At 39.8% G+C, this 16,881-nt stretch overlaps 1 protein-coding gene across 4 annotated transcripts in view; it reads right to left on the bottom strand.

The window, feature by feature from the left end:
• Positions 1–16,881, bottom strand: part of LCLAT1 (lysocardiolipin acyltransferase 1) — a 241,131-nt gene that overhangs the window by 131,630 nt on the left and 92,620 nt on the right. For 2 of the 4 annotated variants that reach the window (XM_025216023.1, XM_006016587.3), the window contains 2 exons: positions 11,854–12,022; positions 7,744–7,942 (listed from right to left, as the gene is read on the bottom strand). In XM_025216023.1, the coding sequence (XP_025071808.1) occupies positions 7,744–7,942; positions 11,854–12,018 (364 nt within the window). In that variant the 5' untranslated portion in view covers positions 12,019–12,022. The remainder of the gene's footprint in view (positions 1–7,743; positions 7,943–11,853; positions 12,023–16,881) is intronic. The other 2 variants (XM_025216037.1, XM_025216042.1) reach the window with 1 other exon arrangement.

Here is a 16,881-nt window from a genome sequence, read left to right as displayed (position 1 = left end):
CTAATTGAGGTCAATTTTCATTCATCTGAGAGACTCATCAATACATGTTTTCAACTACTATAGCTTATTTATTCGCCAAGGAGGCAGCTATTTTATTCTAAAGATCGCCAGATTTATTCACTGATGTTGCAACTTTGATAAGGACCACCACTCTTAAACAGTGATGCTGCTGATACCACTAGCAAATCTGCAAAGAAAATGGGTAAGAGAATGTCCCTTGTTGTAAACAAATACTGCACAATACTCCATATTTCAGAACCTATTTTGCAGTCTGCACTCCCAAAATTCTTTTACGACGCAGTAACTCTGAAGTAATTAAGTCTGGCAGCTTGTAACTGAATTGCTAGAATATAGAATATGTCGCCATTCCTCAGAACTCTCATTTCAACCTATTTTACTGTAGCAGAGACATCTGAGACCTGAACTACTCTTGAAAACTAAATTGCTAATGATGTTGGATTAGAGCTGTGAATTTTTAAACCAATGATAGTTACACTGGTAAATGCTGTAATGTGGAGGCAGTTTTATCAACATCAAGGTACGTTCTATTGGTGTTGTCATTCCCATTCCAGTATGGAACTCATCAATATTGTACGAGCAGTTACACACCAATATAACTATCCACACTGGGTGTACATGTGCTCATTTCTACCTTTATCAGTAGGATTAAAGCAGTACATTTTCTCGTGTAAACTAGGCCTTTTTCTAGAAATAGACCAAATCTAATTCATACAGCATTTAGGCCCCAGTCCAGACACAAGCCTTAAGGAGTCACTGAAACATAAATATATTGGTAAATAATAAAACAGTAACAAAACAGTAGCAGTAGCAATATTAGGCAGTTATCACCCAGTTGGTTACTGAATAGCTCTTCAGTTGTTACAGTATTACAATCAATATAATATCCAAGTACAGCAATTACAATTTGCAACAAACCATTCATAGTGGTTTTTGCTCTTCATTTCTCCTAGGTTCAACAGTTCTACTTACTCTCCTCCAATCCAGCATCCTATTCCCTCACACTCTACCTTCCCCCTGCTTTGTTCTGCCCATTTTGTCTTTGATGCATCAGGAAGGGTTTTGTGAAAAGGAAAAAAAAAAGTCTTGCAAGACTATGAAAAACAATAATTAATTCCTCTGTACCTTCCTCTTAATCTCCATATGTCTGATATTTTTTTTTCTTTAAACATTAACTTGTGTTTTTCTGTTAATATGAAAGGACATGGTATGAGATAGGTCCATCATCAATGCTGTTTTTCCATTAACATGAAAGGAGCAAATATGTGATAAATCCATCATCAGTGGTGTTTGAAGCACCACCTTATTTCATATCTGTAAATTTAATTAATGTGCCATTTACCTTTTCCACCTCCTTGATAAAGGCATTAAATGAACCTAGGCCCAATATTCCTCCATACAGCAGCCTTTGGAAACCTCTCAGCACACACTGATACCATCCCATTTTGGTTATGGCCCTCCAGACAGTTTGATTCACATAACAGCAATTATGTGACAACCAATTATAATGTATTTTTTCAAGAAAGGCTTGAAGCACAGTATTAAATGTTTCCCTAAAATCCTGGTACCGTACTGCTGCAGCCCCTTCCCTCCACTATTACATTGGTATGAAAATGGTGAAAACAAAGGAGTTGCTGCACATGAAGATAACATTTTTATTTCCAGTAAAACCTCATGAATTCTTACAGAGGCAGGAGTTTTGAGAAGTGGCAAATGAAGAGGGGGAGAATATTCAAATCATTCTTTGGATTTATTTGAAGCTATAGTTTATTCCCAATTATTTGCAAATCTCCTTAAACAGCAAGTGAACTACAGTATATAATCTGCAGAATTCTGTTTGAAAAGAAGTCAGATAGGAGACCCTGCCCTATCACTGTTTCTGCTATTCAATCTTTGCTGAGAATTGTTTAGAACAGTGACACTCAACCTTTTTTGTACCAGGACCCATTTGTAAACAACGATAGCCAGTCCCAAACCAGTAAACAGTTTAAGTAGAAGACAATCCCCTGGCCCTGCTGGTGCACCTCACTCCCAGCCTGCTCCCCCCTGCCCTCAGCAGCCCCCAAGTGTGTAGGGCAGGATGTGGGTGTACGAGCTGGGCATGGGGTGGGGCATGGAGGGGCATGTGCCCCCTCCCCAGATTTGTGCACCCACAGCAGGCATGGGGCTTCAGGCTAGCTGAACTGGCATGGGCAGGAGCTGCCTCCATGGCTCAGTGAACAAGACTTGGCTTGGGAGGGCAGTGAGACCTACTGCTGCCAGAACCCTCACACCAGTCACGCCACCAGCAGCACGAGGTGTAACGGACAGGGAGGAGGGCACAGGGGAAAGTGCCGTTCTACCCTCACCTTGTCCCACTGCCAGCTGCTTATGCACTAGACCATGGCTCTACCCTGCCACCATGGCCCAGCCACTGCCACCACTTCCCTCAGGCCACACTTCTACCCCAGAGAAGAGCTGGGGTGGCAGGCAGCATCACCTGTGCCCCTCCCACCCCTCAGACATATCATGCATGTCCCCTCTCCCCCCGAACAGACTTACCTGCAGGGAGCTGCAGGAACTGCTCTCCATGGTGCCTGGCTGCCACATGCATGAGTAGATGCACATGGTGCCCCCTTTCCTGAGTGATCACCCTTCTCCTGCTCCCCCCAGCCCCAAGCAGCCCCTGGCAGGCACGCTTTTCTTCTTTAAAGGATAATCCATTTTTAAAGTGTGTTGATCCATTTGTTAAGTTTGTTCATGACCCTTTCATCTATTCTTGCAGCCCACTTTTGGGTCATGACCCACGGGTTGAGAAATGCTAGTTTTGAACCCTATATCTGTACATGTACGTTAGGAAGAGAAAAGGCTAGAAGAGTCCTACTATTTTAATTTACTATGCAGGAATCATTCAGTGCTGTTAGAAATTCTGAACTCTGCCACTGTAGAAAATGCCAGAGCAGCTTTTGATGACATCGTAAGAGAAACTGTAGCAACAGCTGAACAACAAAGTGACCATGGGGACTCTACCTCTGGCAAGTAGCACTGAAGTAATGTAGTAATGTTTCTGAAACTCAAATCACTGAAATATACTATTACAATTTGGAAACTTTAATTCATTCACTATTTATTAAACCAAAGATACAGTCCCAGGAAGACAAACTTACATTTAGTCAATTCAAAATTTCTTGGTACATTAGAGTACTCCCAATTAATAACTGAAGCTCTCCTAAATGTCCCCAAAACTCCTAATGAGTCGTTGTCTACCAGTGACATGAGTCATAATTTCGTAAAATAGAAAGTAACTGCATATATACATTATGTAATTGTTACATTTTAATGTTTCAGATACTTTTATTCCTCTCATTTCTAAACATTTATTCTACAATATATTACATTTTCAATTCAAATGTAATCTCAAGCACAATGAGTGCATTAGCTGAGAGCCAGGACTCCTGGGTTCCATTTCTAACTTTTGCCCTAATGTGTTGTATGACTTGCAGAGAATTCAGCTCTCTGGGACTTATTTTCTCGCTCTATAAACTGGGATAGCTTAGGTGCAATTATATTATGAAGCTGACTGTTTGTAAAGAACTCAAGAGTTACTCCAATTTACCGGTCATACTTTAACTCCATACTGTATGCTAGTTTGAACTGATCTTCATGTAGTTTCCTAAGAATTTAATATAACAATTATCTTTGATGCAATCAACAGCTCTATGCTTGTTTACTTTTAATTAAATACAAGTAGTGCACATCAATATACTAATCTGAAGAGAGTAAACTAAAAGGCACTATAAGAGAAAAAAAATAATTTAATTTCAAAGTTCTGCATGACCCCTACAATAAAATATCATATGCTAACAACCAGTATGCAAGTTCTTACACCTAAAAAACTGACAATGTGTTCAAAGGATTTTCAAGTTGTTTTCCTTGTGACTTTTAGGAGGCACTGAAATACTAAAAGCTTATAAAGATGGGCAAAAGTTTTTTGAAACAAAATCAAGACTCTCAACTTCTTTTTTTTAGCTATCAATATCAACTAAACACTTTCCCACTACACGGCAGAGCCATGGGTTAAAAGTTGCAATGTTCTTTTCTGCCGCATAGGATAAACGTGAATTCAAACTGGCCACCATTTTCTACTGTGACTTGACACAACAAGATCTACTGAATATATCTTTGCAGTCCTGACATGCATTTAGAAACCCAAAGTAGAAAGTCAAGTGAAGGATTTACAAGAGACATGAATTCCTTTCACTGCCTTCCATTTTCTCTCCTCTACTACTTAGCCCTCTGTATTAAGCCTCCAGCAGCTGTCAACGTTTACTGCATTTCATGTAGAAATCTTCCATGCAAGTAACTTCATTTGATCCATGAATCTCACCTTTCAGTTGCTCCTCCTTCTCTACCCGACTTCACATAGAATATTTTTTCCTACTATCTCAAAGTACCTCAATAATGGGATCAATTTTTTTTCAACAAATAAATGCAACTAAAAATGGCGTTTTTGAGGAGTTTGGGTTTGGGTAAACCAAGCAAACAGTCTCCAGGAAAAATGAGAAGGTGGAAGTTTTGAAGGTGTCAAAGCACATTTCAAGCACTTTTTAAATGGAAAATGTGATGTTTAAATTTTCAAAAAATGCATTTTTCATTTAAAAACTAATCTAATTTTTTAAAATCTAAAATAATAAAGCAACTTTTATTTCTCTAAAGTACCCCCAAATTTTGTTTTGGTTATCTTGAACTGAATTTTCTCCCTACCCCTGCCCCCCTTTTTCAGCTCAGCCATTATTCACCCAGCTGTACTAAGCAAGTAATATCAGTGGCCCTTCTATTCAGATATAGCTAGCCAGTCTGTTGCACAAGCAACACCAACAGATCACAAAACTGACAGCACCCTATTACAACCATCGTTTTTACCCACTAGTTTGTGTCCAAACGTCATACAAATGTATCATTTTTATTTCTGGTCTTACACATTTATCTCAGAAAACAGTAACTTTTCCAACTTGCACTGAAAACCTCAAATTGATAAGTAGCTGGATGACTAAAGTATATGAAGACCATTAAAAGGTACATCTACATTGCAAAGCAGTCTAGTTATGGCAATATATAGTTCAGCGTGTCTTAATTTACCTTGTCAAGAAATACAGCAAGGTACTGAAGCCGAGCTCCATGCTGCCCTGACTATTTTTTCTAGTACCTGGGTTAGCTGGCTTAAATGCTAGCTCATGTAACACACAGGGCCTGCAGACTACAATGGATATCGGGGAAAAAAAATTCCTTGTTTTCAAAGTATTGTTGAGCAACATATACCTTACTCGTATTTTTTGTAGGTCCTGAACAAGCCATTAAGAAAAAATCATTTAAGTGACCAATTGTTTATTAAATGAACAGAACTGATGGCAAGTTTTACTATTGTTTTATTACCCATTTTTAAAGATTGTTATTGTAAGCTGCCTTAGGCCTTTTTGGGGAGGGCAGCATAACTATCAAAGAAAAAAAAATTCTCTTAGATAGATGCCATTTGGACCCTTGAACATACTATATAGACAAACACTATAAATTCTGGATAATATAAATTTGCTTGGTCCTCCAGAAAAACTACTCAATGTCAGCCCTTAGTTCTTTAATCCCTTATATCACTGTTGTAAGCAGACTGATTTTTATTAGCTCCATGTGTTGGCAGTAAATACTCCATATATATTTTTGCAGGATTCAAACACCTGAGCTTAGGTTGACTACACACAGGAAGCCCTTTATTTCTATGTGGATCCTACAAATTTCACTGGTTATGGAGAGAATTTACCACTAGACTGATATGACACTGGTTCCTAAATCATCTCTCTCCTCACACCTTAAATCAATCAATGCAACCATTTAATCTATTTGCTCCAATAAAAGGTATATTACAGCTAAACTGCTGTAACTTTGAATCTGAATGAAACCAGTTTGAAGCACTGACTGTCAACCTGGGTGCCACAGCATCTTGGGGTGTCACCAGATCCTCTGAAGGGTGCCACGAGATAAGCAGATACCAGGCTTAGACGTGTTCTGGTCTGGCTATTTCTCAACCTCCTTCCTCACTGCCCATCCCCTCTGTAAGGAGGTAAGCACTGTAATATACAAGTTGCATCACAATTCACAAGAGTTATGGAGGGGTGCTTCAAGTCCAAAAAGGTTGAGAACCACTGATTTAAAGTTACAACAGTTTAGCTTCTGCTTAGAGCAGAATAGGAGACAGAAAAACAGTTACAGAGGATCCGCTGTAAATTATGATTTCAAAGCACCTAACAGTTTCTTTAGAGGCTCTAGTAGATGTAAATACTGTGGCAGCATAAAATCATAGCATGCACTGTTTTAAGGCCATTAAACACTGGATGTAGCCCAACTAAATTCCCCTGCATTGGTTACTAAGCTACTAACTTCCGAATATTTAAAAAGAAAATTACTCCTCTTTAGATTGCAATACACACAAAGTCCCACTACTGTGTGTTTTGAAGAATACTTTTCGATTATGAAGTCTTTGTGCACTGTGGAGTGGACTGGAGAAAAAAAGTCAGTTGCAAAAATTTCTAATACCTCTCACTAACTTTTATTCACCAACAAATATGTTAGGGCCAAATCCTGAAAAGGCACAAATACTTCTAACTTCAAGGGTCTAGCCTTTAAAACAGTTAGGGAATTTTAATTTTGACAAACAGATGCTAACACACAACATGCTGTAACTCATTTTAGTAACATACAGTACTTAAAGAGGACAGTAACCTTGGGATTCAAGTATACTGTATCCATAGGAATTTTCTAAAATTCCTTAGAAAAACATTCACAGGTGGCATCTAAAAGAAAAATCTGAATATTTTTATTAAACTCATAAAGTATGTTTTCAAGTTATGAAAAGCATCAAAACAATCTGCATTGCTTTACAAGGGTATAAAATGCATCCACCAAAATTTCCTGACTTTTTGCAACTTAAAAAGGAGCAGATATCTCATTTGCATCAAGTGAGTGTTACTAGAAAACATGCATAAATTTCTCTTGCCACTTTCACTACTTGTATTTAAATTATTATTTTTTCAAGTATATTGATATGGCACAACAATGAGAGCTCCTCCTACTGTTCAGTGTGCCAGAACTACACCAATTCCTAAAAAAACTTGTCTGCTCAGACCAATGGACAAAAAGCAGGAAGCGATAAGATCAGGTTACTTTTTGGACTTCAGGGAGTTGATACATTTCTTGTACAACATGGTTTTGTGTAAGATATCAAATGTAAAAGATAAATAAAATTCAAAGAGATTTTTTATTTCAGTTAAATCTACATATTTATTCTGAGACTACTTGTATGACAAGTTCTTGGCTTATTTAAAGTAAGTTTCTCTAAATTTCTACAGCCTAGACCAGCTTCTGGCCTTTATCACTGTAAATGCTGACTATTTCATATCCTGTACAGTGTACCGCTATCACATGAGCTCAGTTTGACACTACAGCTATTAAAAAGAACCTTAAGTTCTCAGTTGTCTAGACAAAATTTTTAAAAGACAGTCTTCTTGGTTTGCGTATGTAAGATAATAAGCAAAGGCACCTAACAAATACATTTGAACAAAATGAGAAAATCTTGTTTCCTTAATAATGAAGCAGATCTTGAACTTAAGTCACTTGATGAGGCTTGAGCAGCGTTGGGGGAACGGGAGAGTGTTTTCACAACTGTTCTTTTTCTGGTTAAAAGTGTAAATGACCTACCAAATCCTGGAACACTTTTGAGACTGGATTTGAGACAGATTTTTTCTAGTCTGAGGTAGCTGTATCGCAGCAGGCAATTCCATAAGAACATCCAGTCCATTCTTGTCCGATGGTTCATGATAATGACGCTTCTTTCTCCAGGAATGAACCCATCACCTGTTATAACCACCTTTGCACCGAATACCATCTCCAGCAAAGCCTACAAGAAAGGTTACGACATTATCATTTTCCCTCAGGAAAAATAAAAGCTTTAGCCCATCAATAACGGAAATAAATTTTAAATGATTTCACTTAAATGTCGACAAAAGTTCATTAGGAGAATGAACTTCCCTTAACTGTTTTCTTACCAGAAGTCCAGCCATATATACAGGACCCAGCCATTTTCCCCTGAGTCAAGTGGCGAATACAGTGAATTTCAGCACTTCTCAACCAAATGTTGTTTGCTGATCTGGAGGTAAGATGAGAACACCTTATTTGCCCACTATCTTATGAGAATCAAAATGCAGACTCTGAATATGGCTCACCAAGGTTTACAGCACGGCAGGGCAAAAGGGAAATTGCCTCAGGTATCCTGCAAGTGGTCCAGTGGCCAAAATTACTACGGCACTGATAACTTCTGAAGCGTGATCTCCTATCAGTGTAATACAATGCTTCACTCATCCCCACAATTAGCTAGTAGTAAAGATAGAAAAATAGAGGCTTGAGGATGGGAAATCCCAGACAAAACTTGAATGTACTTTAACAGATTGGCATATGTCTGTGCAAGTCAGAATCAGTGTTGTGATGTTCCCCAACATTATAACTACCCTTCTTTACAACAGGGGTAGGCAAAGTGGCAGATCCAGCTACTGGCCAGACTTCATTTCCCAGCAGCCCCTGCCTGCATCGCTGCAGCCAGTTTCCATGGAGACCCTAGTAGCGACGCACTGTGACAGTGCAGGGCCAGAGACAGGCCCCAGCAGCACTGGCAGGGCACGTGGCTGGGTGGGGAGCTGCTCTGGGGATGGGGATGGGATCCTGCAGCAGTGACAGCATGGTCCAGAGCCAGGGCAAAGCTGTGAGCCGCTGCCCACAGGCATCCCCTTTCCCCTCCCAGATCCAGGGCATGCGAGCAATGGATTGCAGCTCTGCCCCAGCTCCAGACCATGCTGTCACTGCTGCAGGATCCCAGCCCCAGCCCTGGAGCAGCTCCCAGCCATGTACCTTGCCAGTGCTGCTGGGGGTGGTCTCCATGGAAACCTTGGCCTCACGTTGTCATAGTGCTGCCGCTTCTGGGGTCTCCACAGAAACTGGCCACAGCAACATGGGCAGGGGCTGCTGGGAATTGGACACTGCCACAGGCCCAATCTGGCCAGGAGGCCAGACTTTGCTTGGCCCTGCTTTAGAAAAATGTAATTTGTATTTTGAGCGTCACTGTAACTGCCAACAGGTTCTGAGAATACCCCAGAGGATCACAGTAATTCCATGCACCTCCCTAAACAAGCTAACACAAAAGTCACTGACAACGAGCTTTCAAAAAATAATGGTTTTACTATGGAGTACGCCATAGCTAAAGAAAATCAGGTGACACAGGTAAAACAAAGACTTAGGATCTGAGTCTCTCAGCTCAGCCCAGAGGGAGGACAGGCATAGACCCATTTCCTGAATCTAAAAGCTCAGGTTTTAATTCAGGCATGCTGCTTGGGCAAAAGCATTCAAAAGGTTTTTAATTTACCTCCAATAAGGAGCTGATTTCATTATGGAATGAAACCAGATTTCTAGATTGCAAAAGTTGCCACGAAACAGAACTGTCATCCTTCAACAGCCCTAAGCCTAACACGCACTTTTTGAAAAATGGGGCTAATACACTGAAAAGTTTACTGTTAAATCGAGAAACAAACCTAATTTTTTTTTTTTAACTAATCAAGAGCTGCCTCTGGATTACTATGAGAGCAGAAACTGTAAGAAACAATGGAAAAATCATTACCTGTCAAGAGTACTTCTTTTAGCTATCACTTTTAGCTACCGCTGTTACTATTACCAACTGCTAGGTTTCAAGCGTATCAAAATACCTAAAATAAAAGCATTCCAAGTTCCAATGACAACCTTTGCATCAAAACAGGTATTCAACAGGAAAATTACAAAGCACTTAAGAACCCATCCTCTTCTGCCATCAAAAGGAAATTTGTGTGTCCTGTTTGGTGATCTGGTAGGTGATCTGGTAGGTACTCAGAGTGTCAATCTTCAAACATTACTACCAAAGAAGTGAAGTTCAAATATGTACTTGGCTGTGACAGATGAAAGTGACCAGTGCTATTTTCCCTTAAAATGTTAATTTTTATTTCCTTCCTAATTGAATTAGTTTTGCACTAATGGTAGAAAGAATTAGCAATTTCAAGCTGCATATGGAGAAGTCCAAATGCAGGTAGAGAAAGTAGAATCAGTTTTTTATGCTTTAAAAGGTATTAATCCTTCCATAGCAGACATGGATGTGCTGGAAGCAACGAGGCCGTAACAGCCAGGGTAAATATTTTACTTCAGAAAAATTAAACAGGCCTACCATATTTACTCGAATCCAAGACAAAGTCGTGTCCCCCCCCCCAATCAACATGAAGGGGAAAAAAAGCAAAAAAAATCTGGGACTCTTGGAATTGAGTACCAGCAGAGGCAGGTGGTTGCTGCAGCCCTGGCTCTGAGCTTAGGGCAAAGTCAAAGCCAAGCTGCCACCTTGCTGTGGCAGAGGGAGTGCGCAGTAGGGGGAGTGTAGTGGAGACTATGCGGGGAGTAAGGGAGGGGGGCATCCAGGAGAGTCCATGTGGGGGAAACCCATGCTATGCTATGCTATGCTATGCAATTCAGAGGGAGCATGGGGGAGACTGTGCAGCCGCTCCCCCACCACTGCCTGCTCCCTCTCCCCAATGCTCACATTCTGTTATACCCTAAGCTGCTGCTGTTGCCAACTGCCCCAGAGCCAGAGCTGCTAAAGCAAAAGGGGAAGGCAGCAGCAGAGTTCTGGCTAGCTGCCTCCCCCCCATCCCTGCCCTGGGGGATGAATTTAAAGACACTTCCTCAGGAATTAGATTCCATACATGGAAAGTTATAAAAAATGTATGATCTTCCATGTAGAATTCAATTACTGGGTGGTTATCTTGCATTTGAAGACATCTTGGATTCAGATAAATATGATATTTATGAATAAAATTTTTGAATTCTCAACTATTTGTGAACAATAATAAAGAGTGCACTGAGCAGACAATGAACTGTGGGAAAACACAAAATGGACCAAAGTAACTTAAGATTAACTGATTAAACCCTGCTATAGGGACTTGGTTAGATCCCATAACACTTTTTATAGTGGTATAACTCAATTAAATGGAAAATTATGTTGATACTAGGTCCTTTTTCTTTTATACAGCTCCTACATTGATGAGATACAGAAGATTGCTGGAAAGTCTATTGTGCTCTACTACTCATTACTTTTCTGAGGTTTTCTACCACGTCCGCTCCTCTTTTGGCCTTAAGAAATCACTTTAAATATATTTTAAAGAAACAGTCATTTGCTTTGCAATTCCCATTCTATTACAATTGTTGCTATATTGTTTTGGGAACGGGAAAGGGAAGGAAAAATGGGAGTTGGCCACTGGAGGATAAAACTGCCATCCAAGAGAGAAGCATTAACTGAACTACAATTTCATTAACAATAATGCAACATTTCTGATGCACTGGGCATGCAAGGGAGATATTTTCCATAGTCGTGTGAAACAGAATGAAACCAACAGGGTGAGGTCTGATGTAAAGTAACTATTTATATTAAGTTGAATGAAAGTTCAAAAATATTTGAAGGCATCTGGCTCAGAATGCAGTTCTTTTGGAGGGTAGAATTGGAGACTTCATAAAAAGACCTGTCAATATTAGAATTTAAGATGTGATGCTAGTTAGCACGCTAAGTAACTAGTGTGAACAAAGTTCATTGACTTTCACGTGTTAAATTGGCTGAATTAAGTCCTACGCTCCCAGTATGTGCTAGATGAGGTGCTAGAAATTATTAAGAACATTTTCATAACATCAAGAGTGTTGTAAGACAATCTAAATATAAAGGCTCACTAGAAGTACACTCATGTTGCAACTTACCACTGGAAGTGTGAGCCAAGTGGCTACAATTCGGTCCACGATCCAGCGATACCAGGCAGGGGAAACAAACATCAAAGGTAGAAAAGGACTGAGCATGAAAATACTTCCAAAAAAACTTCCGAGGAACAGTGCAAGTAAAAAATATATCCCTTTCCATGACACCATGGCTCTGAAAGACAAAAGTTAGCATTCTGTTATGCAAATGTACTTGCAGTCATGTTTTCATTACTTAACTCAACAACTGCCCCTTCCTATATAATTTCAGTTAGATGTGGCCTCGCTCATTTTTGGCCTATTTTTTAATGTTACTTCATTAAAAAATGTTACAGTAATGTTACAGCAATGTGATCTGAAAATGTCCTACCTAAGTGTCAGCATATCACTGGCAGCTTAAAACGATCAACATAAGCACAGTAACTTTTAAAGTCTTTGGGATATTAAGAGACCAAAAGATTATATCAGCTTCATCTTCAATTATTTCCTCTGCTTAGTATAAAAATTCAGTTGCATGCTGAAGTTTTCTGAAAGCTATTTTTATGGCACCAAGTGACAAAGGGGATAGAAAACCAAAAGGATTTGTGTCATGTCATATTTCTGATGAATTGTATCATCTCTTGAGTTTCCAAAATCATAATCTTTTGATGATGACAACTACAAAAGGGGAGACTAGGCAAAGTTTTTCTATTTCCCATTTTGTGTCCTCTTCCAAAGTCTAGTGTTGCAGTATCCTTTCTACCACACTTGGAAACTGATTACATCACTTTCTAAAGAGCCTACTAATACCACCCAAAGGAAAGATTAGGAAACAATCTTCTAAGCCAAAGTTTCACAACTTTTTCTTATTGTGTACCCCCCTCCAGATTTACCAGCTGCCTGCATACTCCTACCAGCATACATTTTATGTTTTAACTCTTTAAATGCCAATTATTATTGTAATGAAAATTGAATCTGCCATTACACAATTTCTCCTGCATACCCCCCAGAGGTATGTGTATCACAGTTTGGGAACCCCTGTTCTAAGCCATTCTGGCCTATAGAGCCTGTAACCTAGGTCAGGGCCCCCAATGCATTTCTGCTGGCTCCAAGAGTTATCTTCCAGATGATGCCATCATATGAAAAGAAGTGTCTTCAGAAACTGCAGTGTTTCAGTTTAGCAAACTTCTGACTATTGCGTAAGATGGCCTTCAGTTTCATAAAACAGTAGTCTAGACTTAAAATATTCCAGTGACCATATCATCAGCTAGACTGTCTTGTTATAGATCAAAATACATAATGCATAAAGATTCTTAATGGATTAGTGTAGAACAGTTAGAGCAATCCCCCAACTGTTTGTGCTGGCTACAAGCCTTTCCAATTCAGCAGAGACAACCAAGCTATGACAAAACAAATCTGGAAATATTAATTCCCTAAATTAGAAACTAAAAATAACCTGTTTAGCACTAAACTGGTCGCTTGCGAAATGAAAGGTTAAGTAGAAGTCCCTTTCTCAGTCACTTCATTGAATTCCTCTCCAAACAGACTGCTTTAGGAATTATAAGAGCTCAGATAAATGAGAGTTTGGTACAAGGAAAACAGGAAGCTGGTGCTTTAATTTTAAAATGAGCAATGGAAAAAGTAATCCATTAAGCCTTGTATACTGAAGCCTACATACTTGATCTTGAGTGTCCTTTCAAAACATGTTCCATAGTAATAATACAGTACTAAGGTTGCATAGCAAAGTCTTCAAGAATCCAGAGATACCAAAGTTAAGGTTCTAAGCACCATCTTAGCTCTGTTTCATTGGCCACTGCAAAGGCCGGCCTTCCCCTGGTGACCTCTCAGCCTTTGTTTCTCCCTGTCCTTTAGCCTTTTTCCTACCACAGAATAACCCATAGGGCAGTGGGGTTTTAAGGCACCCTATACTTGCCTTTCCCTGGGGCTGCAACATGTGGCACTTTATAGAGGCTACCCTGCCATGAGTAGCCCCACACTACACCAGCCCCCAGGAGGGTGCAGTTTTCAGGTCTTACCCAGAACCAGGAGGGTCTCCCTCTTGGGTTTATTCAGCATCCCATTTGCAGTCATCTAAGGATTCCCATTCTGGCCATCATATTCTATCCTGCAACCCACAGGACCTCTTGCCCCCTGAAACTTCTATGTCTACTTGTGGGCCCTTAAGTTCTCCTATATTCTACACAGGGGAAACTGAGTCCCTGCGTGCACACAGCCCTTCCCGGCCAACACACCAAATGTAACAAAGGCCAGCCTCAGGGCTGGCCATGACGCTGCCTGGTGGTCACTCAGCCTTTGTTTCTCCTTGTCTTTTAAGCATCCTCCCCTTCTGCTTGCCTGCCAAGCCTTGCTATTAACATGTATTTAGAAACAGGAGGCTGCTCCAGGGATCCCCGAGTGAGATCTCATCTGCTCATGAGCCATGGTCTACCTACTCACTGTCTTAAGGACAATTTAATGGCCTCTCAGTCTCCCTTTTAGCCACACTCATGCCTTGTAGACTTTACCAATCAATCAATTATCATCAATCAGTTCCATGGACCCTCAGCCCTAGTCTCAATTAATCTAAGGGCTCTTGGCCCTGATCCACATCACCCTCTTGGCCCCTCCCTGGGCACTTGGGTCTCTAGCCCCTTCTCTGCCCTGTTTCTGGGCTCTGGCCTTACTCCCAGGCCTCTAGCCCTGTTCCTGGGCTTGTTGGGACCTCTTCCTCCGCACAGTCCCCCCTATCCTGGGACTTCCACTTCCTCTTAGTCCCTCCCTAAACTGCTGGAGTTACCCCACCCTTAAGGCTGTATTACCCAGAGGCTTCCTTGATGTCCATCAGGAGTCTCTCCCTGTAGTCTGCTCAGGAGCTCCTCATACATCAGCCTCCAGGGGCCAAACTGCACGCCCAATTCAGGACTTGGGTGTATACACCTAAACCTGATCCCTTTCTGGTCAGGTATCTCCCCTAATTGCTGACTAAGCCCTCCCTGCAGCCTTTTTTCTCTTAAAGAAACAGGAGCATTAAGATCCTTGTTATACCACGGAAATAACAAACAACTCTACAACCCAAGACATGCATATAATACAGGGTAGGACATGGCTGTAAAGGTATGCCAGAAAAAGACTGCTTGAAAGTTATTTATGTGAAAAGAGAACATTATAAATTGTACTCATCCAGATTTCATAGTGTAATAAAAAAACCCATAAAATTTGCTGACATAATGAGGGCACCTTACTTACACAGGACAGTTTTTAGTATAAATCATAGCATTAATGAGCTTCTTTTCAGGTTTAGCATTTGTTACTAGGAATGAGTTTAAGCTAAACTGAAAGTAGTACACAGTGGCATTCTGGAACAAGTCTGTCCACACGGGGGCTACTGCTATCCTAGGATAATCACTGAATCATGGGCTTGGAAGGGACCTCACAGCCTATGAGAGTCCAGGGGCCTGTGCAAGGTCAAACTGCACAGATACAGGATTTGCTGTTCCCAAATCACCATAGACAGATGCCTATCCAGTCTCTGCATAGAATAAAATGATGCCTATGTAACTGTTAAACTATTCCCTGGGACAAAAAGCTTAAGTAAAACTTCTTAATTAAGTTCAATTGTGGGGTCTAGGCAGTTAAGATTCTATAGAATCATACAGAGGTGCCAACAGAACTATTAAAATGAATACTGCAAGAAAGAATTTATAACAGACGTCCATTTTTTGGTCATTTTGATAATAAAAATAATTGAAGTATAAAAAAATGAAATAACGCTGAAGATACTACATCAGTGTATTTAAGTTGCATATTACTTTGCTTCTGAGTGAAAAAACAGCATGTGATTCCCATAATTAAAGACGATCAGTCAGAGGCAAAGGTGAAAGCAAAGTTAACAATACAAACTTGACTTGAGTTTTTCTAGATGTTGCTCTAAAATTCTATGGGGATTAAATGTGCTCAAATTTAAGATCTTATTTTAATTGCACCTGCATTTTTCATCAAAAATTTTTTTTTACCATCACCAATAACCTTAAGAAAAAGAAAAATTGACTAGGATTAAATTAGCAAATTCCAAAATGCTGATATTACTGTTGGAAAAGCAGATGTCATGCAGAAGCTGTGTGACCTACTGCCGCAAATGCTAGGGGAGTAGAAAGAGGAAAAATGCAGAGAAAGCCATAAATATGACAGTCCACCAGAAATAAGGAAAAGTAAACTTGATAACTGTAGTTGAACTAAAGACAAAGTTTAACAAAACCTTTCCCTAAAATGTCATGTGTCCTGATCCAAGTAATAACTAGATTCCTTCATTAATATAACAATAAAATTAGAAATCTTGGGGCAGAACAGCAGTCTTTTTATATTTTTCCAGCTGTATAAAGAGGTCTTCAATCTGTCCTAAACAGGCAGCTGGGGATGTTAAGGTAGTAAACTGTTCCCATTAATTTGGGTTGCTAAGTAAGACTCTTTCTTGGTTACTCAAGAAACCTGAAAATCTTTCTTAGTTACTAAAAAAAACCAAAACCTGCTTTCGTTACCTTTTAGGGATATTTAACATTTTAAGCTGTATTTTATTCATATTTTTTTTTAAGTACACAGACCAATTCTTCCCCCCACTCCTTAAAACCTAGAAGAAGTCCCAAGCTTCCTCTCAATATTTGAGCCAAAACTGTTTTTACCAGACCCTATGCTCTTAACTGTTTGCTAAACTCTAACATAGCAAATAAATCCAGGCTGGAATATTGTTTAGACAGTTTGTTTTGCATTTTCTCCTGTTCAATAAGCATCTTTCCTGTCTCATAAATGCTATTCTATTCTCCTACTGTAAGCTGCCCTGACCCTCTGTTGGGAAGGGTAGCATATAAATCTAATCAATCAATAAATGCTTACCCATTCAGATGAAGAGCACAGTGAATTACTACCCAGTATTGATCCTACTGTAATTGGGATTTTACATCTAACTACAGCTCAACATCTGCTATTTACCATACCACACAACAGTTTTATATAGACACAGCATGCACTAATTTTATAAGTCTGCTGAAACTGGCTAAATGC

This window comes from Alligator sinensis, unplaced genomic scaffold (assembly GCF_000455745.1).
Source record: "Alligator sinensis unplaced genomic scaffold, ASM45574v1 scaffold138_1, whole genome shotgun sequence".
In the NCBI taxonomy this organism is placed as follows: domain Eukaryota; kingdom Metazoa; phylum Chordata; order Crocodylia; family Alligatoridae; genus Alligator; species Alligator sinensis.
This window is presented reverse-complemented; position numbering and strand designations above follow the sequence as displayed.